This window comes from Pelophylax lessonae (genome assembly GCF_965119305.1).
Source record: "Pelophylax lessonae genome assembly, chromosome: 4".
NCBI lineage: Eukaryota > Metazoa > Chordata > Amphibia > Anura > Ranidae > Pelophylax > Pelophylax lessonae.
Window position 1 is genome coordinate 556,356,395 of NC_138771.1, and position 22,540 is coordinate 556,378,934.

Sequence of the window (22,540 nt, forward strand, 5' to 3'; positions counted from 1 at the left end):
GCAAATCAATCCATAGTGATCAGTGATTTCAATTTTCAGTGAAGTCTAATAAAGAGGAATGACCCTTCTCTGACCCCCTGGTGCCCAAGACTCGCTTAGGTCAAGCCACACTTTTTTTTTTTTTTTAGTGCCCTTAGGTTGTGTCATATGGTCCCCTCGCAAAGAGGAATGACCCTTCTCATGACCCCCCTGGTGTACAAGACTTACTTAGGTCAAGCCACACTTAGGGACCTGGCAGACCCTGCTCCTCATGCACAGACAAAGCTGACCAAGCAGTATGAGGTGAGGGGCTCTTCCAAAAAGAGACCCCCCCAAGGCAGGGGTGGAAGGAACCTAAAGGCCACACTTCCTTCCACTAGACTTCAGGATGGGCTCAAAAACCTACACCCTACAATCAAACTAAAAGATATATATGCATAAAACATTAAAAAAAATGTTCTAGTGTAAGGTGCAATGGCCAGGCCTTGTGGCCTGGTAAAAATAAATTGCCCTTGTCTCGGCTAAAAAAGCGTAGCCCATGAGTCGTGAGTAGTGTGGCCTAATGCCCTTTGTTTTCTTCCAACAAATCCAATAATTTATCATATGGACCTGCAATGATGTATTATTTTGTGGATCATTATTGTTTATTCCCTATTGAACTTTTTGATAGTTCTAAAAAACAAGGGCACCAACGCTTATGAGCTTTAGGTCCGTAAGCGATTACCCAGCTTATATTATACATGTTTCATAGAACCTACTAGGATGTATCAGTTACGTTTTTTAGTGCCACCCTCTCCCCAAATAGTATTTTACACAATAAAATATTCACTCCTCCTAGACTATATAAGCTGTTTATGCAAACTGTATGTAAATTGGAATTGTTTTATGGGTTTTTTGTTTAGGGCACAGAAAGGTTGAAATCCCCTATCGGGTTGGCTATCTCTGTCCTTCTGGTGACATTTTCACCTTCACTTTCTCTTGGAGGCACACCAAGACATTAGAACAATGTCAAGTCTTGGGCACACACACACACACCTTGCTCTTGTAAAAAAAAAAACTATAGGAGGCAGTATTTCCTCTTAACCTTCTGTCTGGGTGACAGTGGCCACCAGGACAAATAGTTGGGCAAATCATACTCAAAAGAAACTATTTCTTCGTCTATGCATACTTTTTTCCAAGTGAGTGGTTAGGTTGGCATTATGAATGCTGGCTATTCAGAGCCTCTTTCTCATTTTATTGAGGACATGAAGGTAGCAGCATAACATATTGGTCATTGCTGGTGTTATGTGATCTTTCACGGAGACGTAGTGAATCACTACCCTGGAGGGGAGTGGCTTTTGTAAATCTAAGTCATCTAAAGCTGAGCATAGATATTTTACTGTGCTATCAGGACCCACAACAAAATATATATTCCTGTTTGGAAGGTAATAGTGTAATTCTCCTTTTTCTCATAGAAAAGGGAAAGACACCCAATGCAAAAAGGTTTCATAACATATTGGAAAATCTCATTGTATTTGATGAAATGGTTTTAATTCTTGGAGGCACTTAGTTGTCATTAAGTAGTTAACTGCTACATAGCCCCACAATCATTCATCTCTTGTTACTCATGTGTAGGCACCCAAATGCAGTCAGATGATGAAGGTTTTGTTTACAGAGATGACCAGATTCAAATAGGGGATGGCTTCAAGCCTGCAAATAACAAAATGTCCAGGAGCATGTAATTCATTTATATCTTTATTTTGATGAAACTTCACATATTGCAATTTGGTAGTTTTGGAACATTTAATTGCTTGTAAGCAAAATTTATAAAGAAAAACTGTATTGAAAACGGAGCTACCATTACTGACCTTCCTATAAAAAACAAAACTACTTGTCTTTTAGACATGGACCTGAAGGATGCATGCAGATCAGAGAAGTCACCGTGCAGTCATATCTTCTAATGTGCAAACTTGTTGTAAGGCAGTGTAGCCAGGTGCTTCTCTAGTAATGGAGAGTGAGAGAAACACTGGCTGCAGCTGCTCTCTGTAGCTGCTGCCCTGCAGTGCTTAACTGGTAACAGCAAAAGGAGGGAGCTGCTGAGCAGGAAGAGTTCAATTGACTCAGTCAGGCAGCACTGCACTGTGGAAACTGCAGTCAAGAGGAGAGACCCTACCGCATGGTTTCTCAAGCAGGGTTGCCTGGAACCCTAGGGTTTCTCCAGAGGTTGCCAAAAGTTCCTTGAGCAATGAGCAATTTCTGCCTCTCAGATAAGTCTCCATTGGCACCATTGATCCTTTTAGCTATCTGTAAGGGGGCAATTCTTCCTAATGACCACAAGCATAGGGAGCAGTGTTCCAAATGACCATCACACTAATGTGTCATAAGATGTAGTTATAGTAATTTTTAGCAGGGGTTCCCTGAGACCTGAAAGTTATTTCAAGGGTTCCTCTGTGTTGAAGGTTAGGAAAGGCTGCTCTACTGTAATCGAGAACTTTTGAACTGCATTTCCCAAAGAGAGATTTCCGGGAGGAGGGCAAAGAGCTACATTTTTGCAAGGCTATACAGGACACAACTTCCTCTTGCTGTGAGGGAGATCAGTGAGTGCACACAGTGGTCCAGTGTGCTCCATCACTTCTTTATATCAGTGGCCTGAGTGGGATCCAGAGCACTGAGTTTGGGGGTGCCATCAGCCAGATCTACCCAGGTGTAGAACAGATAGTGGACTATGAGCTGTGTATGACGGGATGATGAGCTGCAAAATCACTGAGACTGGTGAGCTGCTGCGGTGGGGATTTACTATCTGCTGCTAGAGAGACTGTGCCTTTTAGGAATCGACCATACAGCCATCTAGTAGCTTTATTGCTGCCTGCAGTCTTGACTGCGTCTATTCTCACGTGCACCAGTGGTACAACTGGGCCCCAACGCTAGCCAGTTGCGGAGTTAGGACTAAAGACTGTCCCTTTACAGCTGCTACAAAGAGACCTTCCCCTATCACTTATGCTAAGAGGTACCTCTCAGGGAACATTGCACCATATTCTAGCCTTTCTCCTAGAGTGTACTTTAGACTAGTTATAGTATTATTAACATTGTAGTTCATGTTTATATGCATTGTTTGTTGCTGACTTTGCTGATTCATGAGTTAATTCCAGTCTAGTGGTTCAGAATTCTATATTAAGTTACCTTGGCAGAGTGATTATACTGAAGCAGACTGTGTCTGTGTCTGCCTTCTTTGTGTTAATTTATGCTCAAACCCCCATTTATTCTAACCCATACCATTACATTGAGTTCATTTACCACTAAACCATCTTGTGTCTATTTCCTGGTTCAAATTTACAGCCAAGTTAATGTTATTTATACTCATGTTCTTATAAGTGCTTGCAGTAACTTTCAATGAACCAGGTGTGTCACAGGGGCTGTCGAGGCGCAGAACAGAGAACTGAAATTACCAAGCGGCTCCTGTGGGGTTAGCGCTACAACAGTGTTTTAAGAAATACTGAAACTACTGGATCAACATAACAGCTAGGAACCTGGTGTTTTCAGGGGCAGGGGGTCTGGGATGACAACCGCTATTTCTCAACAGGGACCTTTAATTGCTGCACTGCTCAGTAATTGGAAGTGAGGCTGGTGTCTGTTGAATAATCCTAATGTATGACCAGCATTGCACAGGGGAATTGCTCTGCATAGCTTATGTTTCTTATGTCTTGTTCATAGGAACCTATCCACCATTGTGTCACTTCCAGGAGGTGACAGTCTGCAGGGCTTTGTTCTGGTCACCTTGCTGGTAGAAGTGGCAGCCATCCCTGCAGCCAAGGTAGGTAAATGGCAGGAAAGAGTACAAAGTCTGTTCTTCAGACTGCTACTGTGAGATCTTATCATAGTGTGATAAAATGTGCTAAGTAAATAGATCCGGGAAAGCCTAGTAGTGACGTCTATGAAGTGTAGTCTGCCTGGATACAGTTATGTGTTTTCTGTTTGCTTTCACCACCACCGATACATTCAGCTTTTTCGAAACATTATACAGTTATTGATGACACCAAACATTGCTGACTAATCTGAACGCCTTCGTGCTATTTTTTACTGTGTACAAAGAGCTTGCAGTGCATTTAATGAAACTAGGAAAATTGATGATGAAAGGCAATGTCATACTGGAAGCGGGGAGGCCTTAGCTATTACACAATGAACATGTGCTTAGTGGTTTGCTCTCCTGCATTGCAGCAGTTGGGTCCTTAGTTTGAATCCCAACCAGGATGCTACCTGCTTGGAGTTTGCATTTTCTCTGCGTTTTCATGGGTGTCCTCACACAATAGGTGTGCTAGAAGGTTAAAAAAAACTTGTGTCTAAATTGCACCTAGTATGTGAATGTATTTTAGAGACCTTAGATTGTAAGCTCCTAGAGGGTTGGGACTGAGGAAAATATACAGTTTGTATAATGCTGTGTAAGTTGGGATATTTTTAACACCTGAATATTTAAAGCGGAGTTCCGGGCACAGAATCGTTTTTTTTTTTTCAATCTCCCCCTAACAATCACCCTTACACATCGATACATCCGCTAATCCTGGTTAGAATGGTGAAATAATGAGTTTGCAAGAATAAAATCTTACTTTATATAATTTCTGATGTGCGGCGCCATCTTTGTTGTGGATTGCCGAGTCCGTTGTGGGGAAATGTCTTCCCTTCTTCCTGATTCCAGTGGGCGTAGGCCTGTGAGTCAAGAAATGAGAACAGTGGTCGGCCGCCCATGTGACTGCAAAGTGCATCATGGGAGCGCCGAGGAGGAGCTCCCAGGACGCATTGCGGCACGGAAGTGACGAGGAGAGCCGAGGCGCAGGAGGGAGGAAGTCCTTTGAAAGGTGAGTATACAAACCTCTGTAAACAGGTAAGTGAAAAAAAAAAAAACTATGGGAATATCCAATTCTGACTCAGCGGAGGGTAAGGAATACAATGCAGTAATTATTAGAAATTGAATTTTGTGCCCGGAACTCCGCTTTAATTTATATTCAGCAAGTGTGAGATCATTTAACAGGAGTGTTAATGCTGAACAGTCTTTGTATCTAAACCGGACGAGCTCTTAAGCGGGCCATACACGGATCATAAATCGAAATAGGCGTGCGCACGGTGTGTGACTCGGCACACCCTATTCACCCCCCGTGCATGCCTCCCAAGTGCTTGGTCTCAGTGGCGGAACATGTTCTGGCACTCAGCTCCAGAGAAACCCTGTTCTGTGTCTCCCCTGCAGCTGTGCATCTCATAGACAGCTACAGAAGGAATGTTGTTTGCTTTTGTTGGAACTGGGCGGGTACTAAAGGGCGGCACAGGAGACGGGAGCTAAGATCGAGTGTGATTGGCTTTATACCGGGGGGGGTGCTAAAGCTGACACAGCAGTGGGGGTGGGTCTATAAGCCAATCAGAGGCAATCATAGCATCGCCCCCTACTCCTCTTACTATCCATTAGTGCCTGCCCCCTCACTGATATAAACAAACAGCCTTTTCCCCGTAGCTGCCTGTGACAAGTGCAGCTTTAGAGGAACCACAGAAATAGGAATAACTTTTGTTCTTCTCCCTGGATTTTCACATTACTCAGGATACTGCAACTCCAGCTTCCCCCCAGGTCCAGTAGGAGGGGGTGATGAGTAGCTGTAATTTAGCTTCCCCTAAAGGCCCAGCGAATAGGAGAATGGGGGGGTAGCTGAAGTTGCAGTATACGGAGTAATGTGAAAAGTCCAGGGAGAAGGAGAATACAGGTACGCAGTGCAGAGGTGAGATCGAGAGGTCACTTACTACTGCACTCTGTACTCTGTGTCAATACTGACCTCTGAACTCTGTAGTAAGGGATGCAGAGCTCAGAAGTAACTCAGGCGAACCAGAGTTCAGAGGTCATTAGTAAGTGAGGTGGAGTTCAGAGGTCATTAATAAGTAAGGCAGAGTTTAGAGGTTAGTAGTAGGTGAGGCAGAGTTTAGAGGTCAGTAGAAAGTGAGGCAGAGTTCATCTGTCAGTAGTAAGTGAGGCAGAATTTGAGAGTCAGTAGTAAGTGAGGCAATGTTTAGGGGTCAGTTGTAAGTGAGGCCGAATTCAGGGGTCAGTAGTAAGTGAAGCAGAGTTCAGGGGTCAGTAGTAAGTGAGGCAAAGTTCAGGGGTCAGTAGTAAGTGAAGCAGAGTTCAGGGGTCAGTAGTAAGTGAGGCAAAGTTCAGGGGTCAGTAGTAAGTGAGGTAGAGTTCAGGGGTCAGTAGTAAGTGAGGCAACGTAGTAATAAATGGTCATCTTGGCTTTCAAGCTAATGTGGAACAGTTTTCCCACACCATGGGTGCATTGCAGTGTACCCATGGTTTTTGTGTGGGTTTGCTGCACTGTGCAATAGACTTCTATTCCTTTCAGTTTTTTCACCAGAATGTGCACCAGAACCACTTGATATAATAGAAGTCTATGGCAAAGTGCAACTAACCCACACAAAAACTGCAGGTACACTGTGCTGCAACATTTATACTAGGGATAGACCAATTGTCGGCAAGGCTGATATATCGAGGGCCGATATGCACTTTCCCCGATATATCGGTATTGGCCCCCGGAACTGGACGATATTGCCGATATTTTTGTGACGTCATTCTGCCTTCTTAGGCTGCCTCCCTCGCCTTGGACAGCCTCGTCTGGAGTCGGGAGTGTATCACAGCCATACACCCACCCACAGCAGCCCGGTGTCAGCCAGCCACCCACCCACACCCACAGGCCCTGTACCAGCCAGCCAGCCACAGGCACTGTACCAGCAAGCCAGCCATCCACAGGCCCTGTACCAGCCAGCCAGCCACCCACAGGCCCTGTTCCAGCCAGCCACAGGCACTGTACCTGCCAGCCAGCCACCCATCGGCTGATACCAATACGTTGTGAGCCTTTTACGTTAACCTTTGTTTTGTAGAACACCACCAAAACCAGACCACTGCGTAGGCACATTTTGCCTTCCAGATTTTACATTAAAACTCTGAGAATGCCTTTCATTGTGTCCCTATTGCACATGCACAGAACATTTTTTATGCCAGGTCAGAGGTCACAAAATCGAATAATTGCTACTGTCTCAATTACATAGACAGACCTATGCCATTTATAATGCTGTATATGACTAAATATTAAAATTCATGTGTAAGAGTAGTTGTGACTGGTTCTTTTTATGTTTACCACACCACAATACCTTGTCTAGATATGGGTATCTTTAACTAATAAGGTGTATTCAGTGTGATTCGTTTTTAATAAAAATGCTTGCTGTCGTGTTTGCAGGCTGTCATCCAGGCAGTGAAATCTGTGGAGTCTGATGATAAGCAAACACTGCTTAAAGCTTTGCGAGACATGGAACGCTCGATAAACAAGATGAATGAGGCTCTCCATCTCATGTACGGTTAGTAAGCATGAACATTATTCCTAAATCCACTCTTTAATCCTCAATGGATTAATACGGTTAATCAGATTCTCAGTTATGAAAAAGTAATATATGAACACAAGGGTTGCCCCCGCAAATACTATAAGATATGGAAGGTGTGGTGTAACTCAACCCAAACTTTAAATGCTACAAGCAAAGTATCTGAAGGAGATCTGAATGTATCTAATTGATTTCAGATGATTACTATTGTTTGTTGCAAGGATGCTCCAAACAGGAGGCAAAATTTGTTAAGGTTTTCTGTTTACTGATGTTCTGTCACACTTTTACAGTGAGATATTGCCACTTTTACAATGTAATTTTTTGTACCTTGCCATTGAGCCCCCGTTCACACTGGGGCGACCTGTTAGGTCGCCGTAGGTCGCCTTCCATAGAGAAGCTGCGGACCCGTTCTAATAGGAGCGACACAAGTCGCTCCGACTTAGAAAAAGGGTCCGGAGCTTCTTTGGGGCGACCCGGAGCGACCTGCATAGACTTCAATGTTATGAAGTCCGTGCCGGCCGCTCCGAGGTCGCCCGGCAAAGTTGGGTCGCTGCAATGTGAACGGGGCCTGAATTCTCATGTTATAAACAGTATTAAAAAAATAAATAAATAAAAAGGCCAAATTTAGTCCTTGCCACTGTCACTACTATTATTATTGGTGCTACTACCTCTGTCTGCAACTGGATTTCACTGGGTTTCCTTTCCTGCAAGTATTAACAGCAGACAAGGCACAAGAAAAGCCCTACAGAGCTACCATTTCCTAGGTCAGAATTTTACTTAAGGGAAAGTTTGACCTGTCCTCTACTCTCTCTCTAATTTTTTTGAAAGATTAAATAAACTGTATCTGAGCACCACAAATCAAAAACACTAATTCATTTTTAATTTTAAAGTAAACTCACCCATCCTTCCATGTCTCCATGCTTTAATTTGTTCAGAAATCACTTTGAAAATCAGATGACTCTTGTGGCGTCTACTTCCCGGAATTCATCTGCCCATAGCTCAGACATGCACAGAGGAGGGTGTACTTATCTCAGAAAAAATGACCATATAGGCTCCTCAGATGTTTGACATCATTATGGCCTAGGCCAGAAACTAGGAAGCAAATGAAGAAATTCAGTTTTAAACCAATAAAATATAATATACTTATCTATTTATGAAGGATGGTAGCATACCGATTAAACATATTGAATGTTGATTAACTGCTTCCGGACCGCCCGCTGCAGATTTACTGCGGCAGGGCGGCCCTCCTGCGCGAACCGTCAGTCAGTCGCACGCCTACAGCTAGGGGACGAGCTGGCGGCGCGCTCCCGCCCCCGCTCGTCAGCGGGGAAGCCGATGCATGTGTCAGGCAGCTCCGATTGCTGCCTGACACTTTCGATCATTACCCACAGAGAGAGAAGGATGGTCGGCTGTTGTAAACACAGCCGACCGTCCTTCTCCCTGGAATGATCACATAGCTCATGTGATCCTTCTATATAGGATCACATGTCTCTATGGTCATTTCAGAAGCCACGCCCCCCCACAGTTAGAATCACTCCCCTAGGCTCACATTTAACCCCTTGATCACCTATACTGTTAACCCCTCCCCTGCCAATGGCATTATTATAGTAACAGCGCATATTTTTAGCACTGATTAATGTAGTAATGTCACTGGTCCCCCCAAAAGTGTCAATGTCAGTTAGGGGTCCGATCTGTCCGCCGCTATGTCGCAGTCCCGCTAAAAATCGCAGATCGCCGCCATTACTAGTAAAAAAAAAAAACAATAAAAATGACATAAATCTTTGCCGTAGGTAGTAGACGCAATAACTTTTGCGCAAACCAATCAAAATACGCTTATTGCTATTTTTTTACCAAAAGTATGTAGCAAAAAAAAATTTGCCTAAAATGTTAAAAAATTTTGCTTTTTTTAATTTTTTTTTTGAGAATGTCATTCAGCAGAATGTGAAAAATATTGATTTTTTTTTTCAAAATTGTCGCTTTTTTTTGTTTATAGTGCAAAAAATAAAAATCGCACAGGTGATCAAATACCACCAAAAGAAAGCTCTATTTGTGAGAAAAAAAGGACGTCAATTTTATTTGGGTACAACGTTGCACGACCTCGCAATTGTCTGTTAAAGTAACGCAGTGCCGAATCACAAAATAGGGCCTGGTTTATTAAGGGGGAAAATCTTCCGGTTTTAAAGTGGTTAAGAGAGTTTAGTTTAGCCTAAAAGCTAGAAGCAACAGTTTAATTATAAAATATGTATATACAAAAGTATATTCCTCGCGCCAATGGAAGAGCACTATAAATAATAAGGTAATATGTATAAATGTAGGTGGATATTAATTTAGAAAAAGGCCTAAAATCAATGATTAGCAGCTGCTGTATAAAAGGTAGTAGGTGAAGTATCTAAGGTCTTATTTAAGACCAAAGTACAGCTCTTGCTTATGGCTATGAATACCTGTATAGGTTTGCCCGATTTTAAATATTGGGTATGATACCAGCACATAAATTCTAAAATTGCTATGAGCAAATATAAAAATTGTGCAATTATAGAGTGATATAAAAATCAATAGTGTTAAAAAATAGTAGATATTACTTTGCTAATAATATTGCTACAATAAATAGTTCCATAGAGTGTATCTGCATATAAAAATATCAACAAAAATATATAATATAAGTGACTTGTGCTCAAAAACATATAATATAAAAGGTTGAGAGAATAAAGTGTCCTTAATAAATATATAGTTCAAAAATTGTGAACATTTAAAAATAATATTTCTGTGTTCCAAAGTTAATAAATAGTCCTTGATAATAAAAATGGTGAGTATTCAATTCAAAGGTGCACATGCTTGATCAGAAAAAACTGTGACATCAAATTCTTGCTGAATGAAAGGGCTGGATCACTTACCAGACGTAGTGGGTTCTATATACCGTACGGTATTAGAACCTATCAGGCTTGAAAAGCCCCCTGGGCTCAATGGGTAACCTCTTTAGGATGGTCTCCAATAGCAGGTGATTCCGTCCAAGGTATTTGTAATGAGAAGAAAGAAGGCTCCAAATAGCGCAATTCAATAGGATAAATCTTTATTTCCCATAAAGTGGGTAAAGTAGTTTAAAAAGGATCGTATCACATCCCTGGTGGTCTAGCGGTGCGGGCTGCTTGTCCTCCTCGCGGTGAGACAAAGCTACTTCCGGCTTGCGCTCCACTCAGTACGACGTGATGACGTGTGTGCGGTCCATTCTGACGCGTTTCGTCACATCCAGTGACGTCTTCAGAGCTTGGACAGCACAGCCAGCCATGGACTATTATGCGGAAGAGTTTAATTATGTGATAATTCCCATAAGCAAATTTCATTATAGGTCCTATGGATTTCCAATCAACACGTTAGCAATGCCTTTCATAGCATTGATAGATGTAGTAATAGAATGATTTTGCTCAAAGATCATCTTTGTCTCTGCGCACCTTTAAAAGTCAAAATGGCAATTGGAAAACTCATGCAGATATCCACTCAAAGCATAAACCCTTGCTATCTCCCCAAATTTGGGTACCAGGCTAAATGAAAGCCATCTTCACTTTGAATGCACCATGGGAATACAAACAGCCATGTACCAGAGACCTACAGGTAATCAAGGCTTTATTTTAGCAGTGTGTGGCTGCTTTGCTTTTTCCTTTGGGAAATGGGAAAGTCTTCAACATACTGAATCATTTAAAACTGTGGCATGCTTTTATAGCAATGCGATATTGGTGACTTAACTGTAAATAGGCTAAGTAGAACTTCAGCCAAAACCTTAAGCTTTTTTAAATTTGAGACTGCCTAGTGTCATATAGGAGTCTCTGAAAGAAAAGCTGAGTCTGTTGCCCATTTCAACCAGATTTCCCCTTTTTATGCTAGTAGCAGGAAAAGGAGACTGTAACATGCTGCTCTGGGAAACCCATCATTCTGCTGCCTATACCATTCGCCTCCCCCAAAGGTCATTTTCCATCTCTACACTTTCTTATGTTGTATAAGAAAATGTCCTGCTTGCTGCTTCTTTGGTGCGGTTTCCCTATGTTCTATCCGTTAGTCACTCTTTTGTAATTTGTGCTCCTATAGATTACGTGGATTCAGACGTGTTTTACAATACAATACGCGTATTCCTGTCTGGGTAAGTTTCACTTCATAAATTCCATAAACAGAATCTCCGTACATGACTGAATTTATTTGAGAAAATGTGCTAAAGATAAATGTAGAAATTAGAAGTATCTGCAAACCTAAAACAAATTTTGCCCAGTGTATGGTTCATTTTTTATTTTTTCTGATCCGAGGCATCTCAAATTGCTCATCATAGCATCAGAACATATTTAACTACTTCAGATCCTGTATCTTTATGGACCAGAGCATTTTTACATTTCCACTCTGGGCCTGTTTATTTGGGGATAACTTTGTAATTACTTAAGATAACAAAGAAATCTCTGCTTTTTAAGGGGACAAACTATGCTTTTTTGGTGTCATGCAAACATTTTATATTCTATATAAACTATAGACAAAAAAGCAAACAATGGAAAAAAAGTTATTTTTTTCTACTTTGGCCAATATTCAATTAAAAAAAATAAGTGGTTTTACTGTACATAAAACATATACATTGTACTATAATTTGGCTCATGACATTAAATGACACCAAAATTATGTATCTGGTACTAAGCATAACCGCTTTTTGCAAATGGAAAAAGGGCATTTATTTTACAGTCTTGCACTTATTTATGTATCACTGAACCCCCCCCCCCCCCACCCGCCACCCAAAAAAAGACAAAAAAATGTGAATATTAATGGTAAAAAATAAATAAAGGGAAAATAGCTAAGGGAAGAAGTTAGTTAGAGCTGATTATATTTAAATAGGAGTTAATATGGGGTTAAATAGGAATGCATTTTATTTGAAATTTTTGTTTACATATAAGATTTCTTTAACTGATGCAGATTAAAGCTCACACCTGTGATTTACATATAAATGATATAGTAACTACTGTATTACCATTATTACACTGTATTAGTGAATGACAGATTGCAGACTTTCTGTAAGTGTCATTTTGCACAGGAGTTGCTGAATTAAAAGTAATTGAATGGCATTTTTTTTTTTTTAATCAGAAAAATAACTTTATTTAGGAATGGCACAGGACAATAAAACATTGTACAAGAAATACACAGACAGCATACATAATCACAGAGGATACCAAAATACAATGTTAATCAGTGCAAATTGCACTTTAGTGAAAGCACAGGAACCTCGTTGTTGCCCCATGAGCATCCCTAAAAGAAAACAGAACATAAGGAAAGAAAAAAAATTTTAAGGGGGGAGGGGGAGGGGGAGGGGGAAAAATAAAAAAAAAACAGGAAAAACAACTAAACACGTGTTGTCAGGAACATACCAGCTGCCAAAAACATACCAATATCTACATAAGCAAGCGATTAAGAACAAGTTGAGGCGGAGCCACCTCCGGAGAAGACAGCCAGGGGCCCCAGATTTTCTCAAACTTAAGAGGAGCTTTTCTATGATAATAGGTGTGTTTTTCACGTATCAGAATAGAGTTGACAGATTGGATCCATTGGGCACCCGCAGGAGGCCCGGAAGATATCCACACTCTAGCAATCAGTTTTTTAGCTAAGTAGAGAAGTCGAAGGAGGGCAACAAGAACATGTGGGAGGTATAGCGTCTCATCCAGGCCGCCCAGCAAGCACACCAGCGGATCCAACTGAAGTTGAACTTGGTATACACGATTAATAGTGGATACTACGAATTGCCAGTATCGTACCAGTTTGGGGCATCTCCAAAGCATGTGAATAAAGTCACCTGTGAATGGCATTTTAAGAGCCAGAAATTGCTGGTAGTAGCAGGGGGAGGGGGTTGCAGGGAAAGTGGCAGAGGCAGGCTCAGAGGAGCAGTAGGTAGGAGATATGTGTTAGAAATGTGTGTGTTTTTTTTAGGCTGTATCTCCTGCGTTTATCATTAAATGCTTACAATGCAATGTATGTCCAGGCATGGCCCAAATTTACATTCACACCTATATCCGGCAGACCTACTACCTGGAGAATGAATGAAAAAATCATCCACATTCTCTGGTAGAGAATTGCCCAGGTCTATGTGATTTTAATGGGAGTAACTAGAATTCCATCAGAGAATGTTTGTGAAAATCACAATCTCGGCTTTATAAATAAACCCCTATATGTTTGGCCAGCTTTAGTCTCCTTTTTACTGTAAGTTAACTAACATCAAAGGTACAGAACAGTTTCAATGTCCCCACGGCATTCTTATCCATAAGATTTTAAAGTTTTTTTGCAAAAAGGTATTAACTGCAATCTTACTTAAACATCATGCTATTGTTTCCCCTCTAAATCAGTAGTAGGAGAAATGTAACAGCAATACTTCCCATTATAATATAATCTAATGAGTGATGGGGCTGGGGAAATTTGTCTCACGCTCCTTTCACACAGCACTTTGTTTTATTTACTGCCTGGCCAGAGACTGGGAAGTATACTATAAAATATTTTTCGTACTGTTAACTGGCAAGACCAATTTGGTCAGTTTCCGAAGGAAACATTGTTAATATTTAAAGTCTTCCTGATGTTTAAAGTAGATGTAAACTATTTTTAGTTTGCAAAAGCAAACAATTGCCATGTTTTTTACTTTTTGAAAATATTGTTTTTACAGTTTTGCTCAAAGCTGTTTTTCCACCCAGGGCACTTCAAACTTTGTTGCTTTGCCTGCTGCCTGGTTTTCTAGGCTCCTACTAACTACTGTTAAGAAGACAAATATCTCTTTCCACCACTCCTAAATGTTTGTTTGTGCATTTTATTCATATAAAATTTTTTAACTTTTAATAAATAATATCATAGATGACATATGTTTTTACGAAGCATAGGTGGCACGTTAATTATTGCAGCATAGGGTATGGTGCAAAATCCATATGCCACCGATGCTGCAACAATGCAAGATGCTGCAACTTTGGTACTTGTGCAGCATATGTGGAACATGGTATTTTGCAGCCTAGGTGCTAAATGGGATTTCATCTACCACCATACTATATATACTCTATTCTTAATTAGTTAAAACTGGGGCTGGGATGCAGGAGGGGCAACTACCCCAGGATCAGTGTTTTCATATGTGTGCTGGGGGGAGCCTCTTTTCACTTCATTGAGGCAGCCTGGCCTTGTGCCACATGTTGTTCTCCCACTCTCCCTTATGATGACTGCACCAAGCAAGCAGGCAAAGGCTGAAAAAAGCAAGGAGCTGAGTGCCAGGGAGACTGGGACACTGGAAAGGAGAGACCAAGAGGATGAACAGCAGTTTGGCAACTTCCCCATGGGCTCTTGGTTGTATCAGTTTGGTACTGAATGTTTCCTATAGAGATGTTTCTGGCTGATGTTAGTACAGCACCAGTTTTGTTTCTGCAAACCTATTTATGGTTTTGTAGGGTACTTCACTGTGTCTCTGTGGACATGTTAGTACAGTGTCTCTTGTATTGGTAGGCATGATTCTGGCTGTGTTAGCAGAGTAATAGTTGTGTATTTCGACATGTTTCTAGTTGTGCCAGTACTGTACTGATGTCTGTGCACAAGGTAGCTATCCTAATAGAGAAAAAAAGCTTAAAATGGCCCTGGGGCTGTATCAACTCCAGCAGCTTGTAGTAACTCGTAATTCCTTGTCTATATGCACATGCTCCAATGGCAGCTGCATGTTGTTGCTCATTGCAGGCTTCATAATGGCAGAACATGCATATGCATATGACAGAGTGGTAATGTAGAAAAGTGACTGGGAGATAGCCACAGCAGAATCACCCATTAACAGGAGGTGTCAACAAAAAAAGCACCTTCATAATCACCAAGTATTCTTTTATCGAAAACCATAGCATGGAAAAGAATGGAAATGGCTTTAGAACTTTTAAAGAATATATGAGAGTATAATAATTTGGTAAACATCTGCTTTTGAAACAAATTTTAAAATCAATACGTTACAATGAAGTGCTGGCATCTGGCTTATCATTAGTGGTGACGTATGGCTTTTTAACGGGGGCCTTTACAGAGGGCCCCTTTATCTGTTCGGTTTGGTAGAGGGGTGTAGGTCAATTACATGATCATTAGTCAGGATAACACTAGAGTTTCATTTAAAAATGCATTGGTATAAAACTTACAAAGGCCAGCGGATTGCAAATCTTACAGCTTTTTAGTAATCCTGAGCATAATTAATAATTTTATTTACACTAGTCTTCTAACCAACAGATCTTCTCCTGGCTGGTAATAGTTTTGGCTAACTCCATCCAGACATCATTGCTTGCTACATGATCAGTCTGGACAAGGGGAAGTAGGGAGACCCCAGTAAGTAGCCCATGAAAAATGTTACCTTTTTAAGAGGAACAAATTGTGAGAAATGTCCCAATCATGAGATTCCTTAGAGCATCACATGACTTTTACTGATTTCCAACACTTACCCTGGTACACTATGTTCAAGCCTTAAGGGCCTCTTCAGCACAAAGCTGGAGGTTTTTCTCATGTAAATATGGTAGTCATATATAAGCCTTTTTCTTCTTTTGAAAATACCTATTTGCATAGACGTAAAAATGTATTAAATATTTAAAGCCAAAAATCTTTAAAACCATGTAACAAAATAAAATTGAACTGATACACCACTGCTAAGAGATTTTCTTCCAATATACCTATGCCAAACCAGTTGCTTGAAATTACACTGGAAAAAAATTCCTAAAGGTCCAGTTCGCTTTTAGTCTATTCACATTGTTGCCAATCAATCCCTGATGAAGTAGGTGCTGTTCGACCCCGAAAACCCATTGGAGATTTTTTGGATTGTCCCCCTGAACTTTACTGCAATAAAGTTGTATTTGGACCTCTTGACAGCAAGGCGGCACTTCAATTTTAATTTTTGGTAGGTTACACTACAAGCCAAGGAGGCCATGGAAATCTTCTGGGGTGTAGAAGCTGCCTATCCAGGAACCAGATCATTTACATCATCAGCATAAATTCCTTAAGATTGCAATACCAGTGAAATAACCCAATGGATCCTGTGCTATTTTTCCACTTTCCTCATCAATAAAACCATATCCTTCCTCACGTTTTTCAGACAGCTACTATATAAGAAAATAACAGTTGGAATTTTATTTGCTGTGGACCACATATACACTTTTCTCTCAGATCCTCTTTATACATTTCATTTGGCTCTGCTGTTGTTTTTGGTTTTGTTATTGTTATATAGAATCTATATAGTGCCAACAGTTTGTGCGCTTTACAAAATTAATATAGACTATACAAATAGAATTCAATAATACAGAAGGATTCAGAGGACCCAGCTTGTGAGAGCTTACAATCTAACCTAAAAGTCCAGTTTTATAGGTAGAGTTGGGATAGATTTTCCTATTCCCAAGTGATGAGTTTTATAAGGTTTGCCTGAAGGCTGATCGTATAGGACAGGGGTACTGAATTAAAGTTCATGGAGGTTCACTTAGTAAAATCTTTTTCCAGCGTAGGTCTGAATCACATGTTTGTCCTTTGACTCAGATCCTTTACATTACAGCACCCTCTCCTAGGCGTTCCCATCTCTGCAGCTGGGGAACGCAGGTGAAATTGCAGAGGAACACACCACACTTTAGCACATGTGTGCTCCAAACTGCATGGTCCTGCAACACCATGCAGCTTGGTGCTGTGCAATTTAAAAAAGAGGCCAGGGACTTGTTTCCCCATGTTTCTCATGGGTAGTGCAGCCCATTTAAAAAAATGGGCTGAACTACCTGTGACATACGCAAACAAATGCACATGCACAGGTCTGGACTGAGCCCCGTATCACAATCCTATCCTTACATCAGTTCCACAGCTTCCACTGCACATCACAGTTCCTATCTCTTTGCATCAAGATCCCCCTTAACAGTTGTGTTCTCATACCCCCTTGACATCAACACTCTTCTCAGCCCCCCTTCCCATTACAGTACTCATATCACCCACATTGTCCTCATCCCCCCATTACAGTCCACAGCCCCCATTACAGTCCCCAGCTCCCCTACATTATTGTCTTCAGCCCCCCACATTACAGTCCTCAGTCCCCAATTACAGTAATTAGCCCCTCCCAACTACTGTCCTCTACCCCCACATTACTGTCCTCGGCCTCTTCCATTACAGTACCCAGCCCCCTATTACTGTCTTCAACCCCCCCCCCCCCATTACAGTACCCAGCTCTCCTACATTACTCTCCCCAGCCCACCAATTACAGTACTCAGCTCCCCCACAGCAGGTCTGAATGGAAGACGGAAGCTGCAAGCTGGTGATTTGTTGCTTTGACTGCCCTTCATCTCAGCAACCAATCACTGGCTTGTTTACCTCGGGCAGCTCCCGCCCTACTTCCAGAACTGTCCCGCATCCCGCTTTTGGCTCTGGGAAGAAAGCATGACAGTTGGAAGAAGAACAGGCTCCTAAATGGCGCGACCGCTGCTGTCCGGGTGGGAGAGTGATGGGGGCAGACCCGGACCGCGGGCCGCCATTTAGTCATGCCTGGTGTAGGAGATAGCCGGAGGCACTGGGCTACAGAGTTCCAGTGGGAGAGAAAGGAGAGGCTCTGGAGAAATCCTGGAGTTGAGCATGGGAGAAGATGACGAGGGGGCTAGACAGCAGGTGGACTTGGAAGAAGGTAGGAGAAAAGAGCATGGTGAGACAAGGTTAGTGATATAGCTTGGGGCAGAGTTGTGGTTGGCTTTGTATGTTGTAGTTAATATTACTATTTTTTTTGTTTTAGGTGAGGGAAAGCTAGTGGAGGGATTGGCAGAGAGGGCTGGCAATTAGAGGAGTCTTGCAGCAGAATTGATAATAGACTGAAATGGAATAGCCTGCATGGAGGAAGGCAAAAAAGAAGGGAGTTGCAATAGTTGAGGTGAGAGATGACAATGGGCTAAATTAGAAGCTAAAATATACACTATATTACCAAAGGTATTGGGACGCCTGCCTTTACAAGCACATAAACTTTAATGAACCTTACTTTGTGCACTGGTGGGCAGTCATGTTGGAACAGGAAGGGGCCATACCTAAACCAAACCAAGCCAAGCCCAACCCCTGATTAACAAACCCACACCATGGTCCCCCCTCCACCAAATGATTTGGATCAGTGCACAAAGCAAGGTCCATAAAGACGTGGAGGAACTTGACTGGCCTGCACAGAGTCCTGACCTCAACCAGATAGAAGACCTTTTGGATGAATTAGAGCAGAGACTGCTAGCCAGGCCTTCTCATCCACATCAGTGCTTGACCTCACGAATGCGCTTCTGCAAGAATGGTCAAACACTCCCAAAGACACGCTCCTAAACCTTGTGGACAGCCTTCCCAGAAGAGTTAAAGCTGTTATAGCTGCTAAGGGTTGGGTAACTCAATATATAACCCTACATGCTAATACTAGGATGCCATTAAAGTTCATGTACTTGTAAAGACAGGCGTTCCAATACTTTTGGTAATGCAGTGTATATGGTATGTGATACTGTAATTGTTGATTTCAGCCATGTGATTGCTATTTTTAGTTTTTTCACATCTAATTGCTAAAAAGAATATCCATACTCAAGAACATACATCTAATAATATTGTTGGGGTTTACATACGCTTAAAAATAGTGATCATAATGACAAATAATGATTGTCTGAGCTATATAGGTATACATTTCAAAAAAGGTAATGGATGAGCTTTTTTGGAATGAAAGCTGACAGTTTTTGATCTTTTCAAGAAAAATGATTATGAAATCCATAATTTACGGTATCACCAACTCTTTCTTAGAACTGCTGGCTGCGATCCAGCCTGAGTATTGAACTCTAAAAAAAATGCATGCTACTGAGATCGGCTTTAGAGCAGTTCTATAAATGGAATTTGTCCACTTCCTTGTTAATTGAGGGATAATTCCAGATTACAATTACTCATGGACAAAGCATTCCATGGGCAGATAGAGTCGTACAGGTTCCCAATGCAAATATTTAGTTGTTTGCTAGAAAACTGCACAAAAGAATGCATTCTAATTTTAGAAAAAATTTAAATGACCAAGCATATCTCTTTCCCATATTTTAAATGAGTTTTAAATTCCTGTCCTAAGGTTTCATATTTTATAAAAATCTGTTTAAAGAGGAAGTAAACCCTCCTCTCCAAGTTGTACCTATAGGTAAGCCTATGATAAGGCTTACCTATAGGTACTGTAAATATCTCCTAAACATGTACCGTTTAGGAGACATTTACCTTACATGCAGCCAATGACATCACTGGCGCATGCGCTTTGAAGGAACAGCCGCTGGTGCCGTTCCTTCAGAGCCCCGAGATGTGACCGTTGGCTCCCGCGCGCATGCGTGGGAGTGACATAATCGCGGGTCCGGCCAATCAGATGGCTGGATGCCGCGATCCCGGAAGACGGGCGACCGAACATGTCGTCCGTCACACAGGTAAGCGGTGGAACGGCGGGGGCTCGTTCTAAGGTAAGTATTTCATAATGAGCTAGTATGCGATGCATAATAGCTCATTATGTGTTTCTCTTTCAGGATGTAAAGAAAAAAAAAATGTTAAATGAGTTTACAACCTCTTTAAAGTAAGTTCCAAAGGCTTCGCTTTTTTTTACCTTATTGTCCTCACATCATTAAGATAAAAATTGCTATTAGTTTTATCACTCCCCTCCCCTTCCCCAGTATCACTTTAATTTAAAGGGGTTTCCCAGTTTGAATTTAAAGTAAAGCACTGCTTCAGACCTTTGAGTTCATAGCTCCTGGTCCCAAGACTTTAGTGCATTGTAGCTATACAGTATATAGTCTCTAGCATAGGTTTAAAGTAGAAAACCCATTTAAGGAGATCATGTCATTTTAGGTTTATTTCTAAAATAGTTTGATGCACATGTGCCTATCTGAAGTTGTGTGAGGATTGTGCCTCAAGTTAAGTCGTACAAACGAGCATCATAATGTTCCATGTTGGACTTGAATAGAATGTAACTGCATTCATCACGAAAGTCACATAGACCTGTAACCCTTTAATCTCTGGGGATCATTGCAGCATTGAAGTTCCCAACATTAAAGATAAGACCAATTCTTGCAGTCTTGTCATTTGATAGTTCCCAGAGATGGCTTACTTAATATTGCATTCCAATATTACTGTCTACCCAGAGATGTATAGTAACGAAGTAGAACTACTTAAGTATTGTACTTAAGTACCGAAATGCGGTATCTGTACTTTCCTAGAGTAGAATTTTTTTCTCCTACTTCTACTTTTACTTCACTACATTTTTTCGATGATTTCGATACTTCTACTCAAGTATTTTTTTTTTGTGCTGCATAGTTACTCGTTACTTTTAAAAAAATTACCACTGCCAGAACAGTAGATGGCAGGTTGCATAAAGCTCAAAAAAATGTGTATAATGTCATTTGTAAATCAGCGCATACGAAAATAAAGGCTGTGTATAATAAAAGCTGCTATACCAAATCTTTCCAATAAAAAGAAAATATGAAACAAACAAATAAATGGTGCTACAGCGCTTAAAGTGCATCAAGAAACTACTAACAAACACAGGTTAATCATTTGAATAAATCATTTGAAATAATAAAAACAATATGATGTTCATACTTTTGACTTCTTTCTTTAATAACTACATAACATAGTACTTGTACTTCTACTTTCAGTACTTGAGTAGAATTTTTTTTTCAAAACTACTGGTACTTTTTACTTTTAGTACTTAAGTAGCAAATTTTTTGAAAAAACTACTTGCTATACTTAAGTAAAAAAAATGTTGAATACTTTAGTACTTCTACTTAAGTAACTTTTTCTGCGAGCACTTCCACTTCTACTCAAGTAATTTTTTGATCGAGCACTTGTACTTTTACTCAAGTAGAAATTTTGAGTACTTTATACAAGTCTGTGTCTACCAGAAACATACATATTCTTGACGACGTCTGTCCAACATCCTTTACCACTGACTGGCTTGGTAAATAAGAATAGCCTTGTACAAAAAAGGGATTTAAGAGCGGTTTTATAATAATTGAATTACCATTGGTATATGAAGACCATTTCCAAAATATGTACTGTTGAAAAACTTTAGTGTAACATTGTTTCCTCCTTATTCTATTCAACCAAGATTGTTAAGCTTGTGTAGCACCCTCCTAGGTAGGTGCTAGTGAGAAAGTATAGTTTTTAGCTCTGTCTGCTTTCCAGAAGGTCTGCGGGTAAATCTATATTCTTCTCTGCTTACCAGATAGCAGGATCTGTTACTAAGGTCTGCTCATTGTGCTCAGGATGCAACTTGTTCTGTCTGGAGAGTGTTTCACACTGGTCCAATAGGGAGGCATATTGGAAAGTGAGAAGAAACCTAAAAAATAGGTACACAGGCTTTTGATACAGCCCTGGTGATTTGGCAGAGAAAAAGTGCCTCAGTGCATGCTGGGATACTGTATAAAAGCCAGGAGCACATGTGCTTGAGGTCTTTCTTCTGGATAACAGAGTCCCAGAGGGATGGGAACGGCTGCCTCCTCCTTTGTAGAGAGGTGCCATGCGACCTCAGGGGGTCATCCTGAGGGCCTGGAGAGTAGCATCGAGGAACTGAACCTGGAGGTCCAGAGGAGCTGACTGAGAGGGGAGACACTGGAGGATCTGTCTCTGCAGTACAGTGAGTAAAGAATATCGTGTCAAGGGGCCTAACCTGAGGGGGGCCACCTCTGCTCCTAGGATAGTCAGTGGACAGGTGTCAGTTGAAAGGGGATGCTAGTGAGAGTGTCCTAAAGATAAGATATCATCCACTAAGTCCTCTTGCTATCAATTAAAGAGCAAGAGACTTAACCCTTTCTACACTTGTGGCAGTGTGGATTAAGCAGCCTAGCTGTTTCCAATTAACCTAGAAGGCTTAAATATAGAAGTCCTCAACCAATGTGAATAGTTCAAACTGGAGTATCCCACTATTACCTTCTCCTATCCCGGTTCCAAAGGAACATCAAAAAACCAACACCCCTAGACTGTTTTATTGTGTGACGAGCCAGCAGGAGCCAGCAGGAGCAAGGAGGGATCAATGAACTATATCTCAAGGTACACAATTTTCCACGCATTGTGGTGTGTTGGGAAGCCCATTCTAAGGAATAGGCTGCCCTAACACAATCCATGTTAATGTGCAAACCAAGGAGTATTAATGCACCACAGCAGACAAGACTGGTGTGAATGGTCCCTAAAGCTG

The 22,540-nt window shown here is 41.2% G+C and overlaps 1 protein-coding gene across 1 annotated transcript in view; it reads left to right on the forward strand.

Moving 5' to 3' along the window:
* IDO2 (indoleamine 2,3-dioxygenase 2) overlaps positions 1-22,540 on the forward strand; it is a 91,025-nt gene that overhangs the window by 39,036 nt on the left and 29,449 nt on the right. The window contains exons 6-8 of the mRNA XM_082256022.1: positions 3,670-3,769; positions 7,224-7,341; positions 11,440-11,491. Of these exons, the coding sequence (XP_082112148.1) occupies positions 3,670-3,769; positions 7,224-7,341; positions 11,440-11,491 (270 nt within the window). The remainder of the gene's footprint in view (positions 1-3,669; positions 3,770-7,223; positions 7,342-11,439; positions 11,492-22,540) is intronic.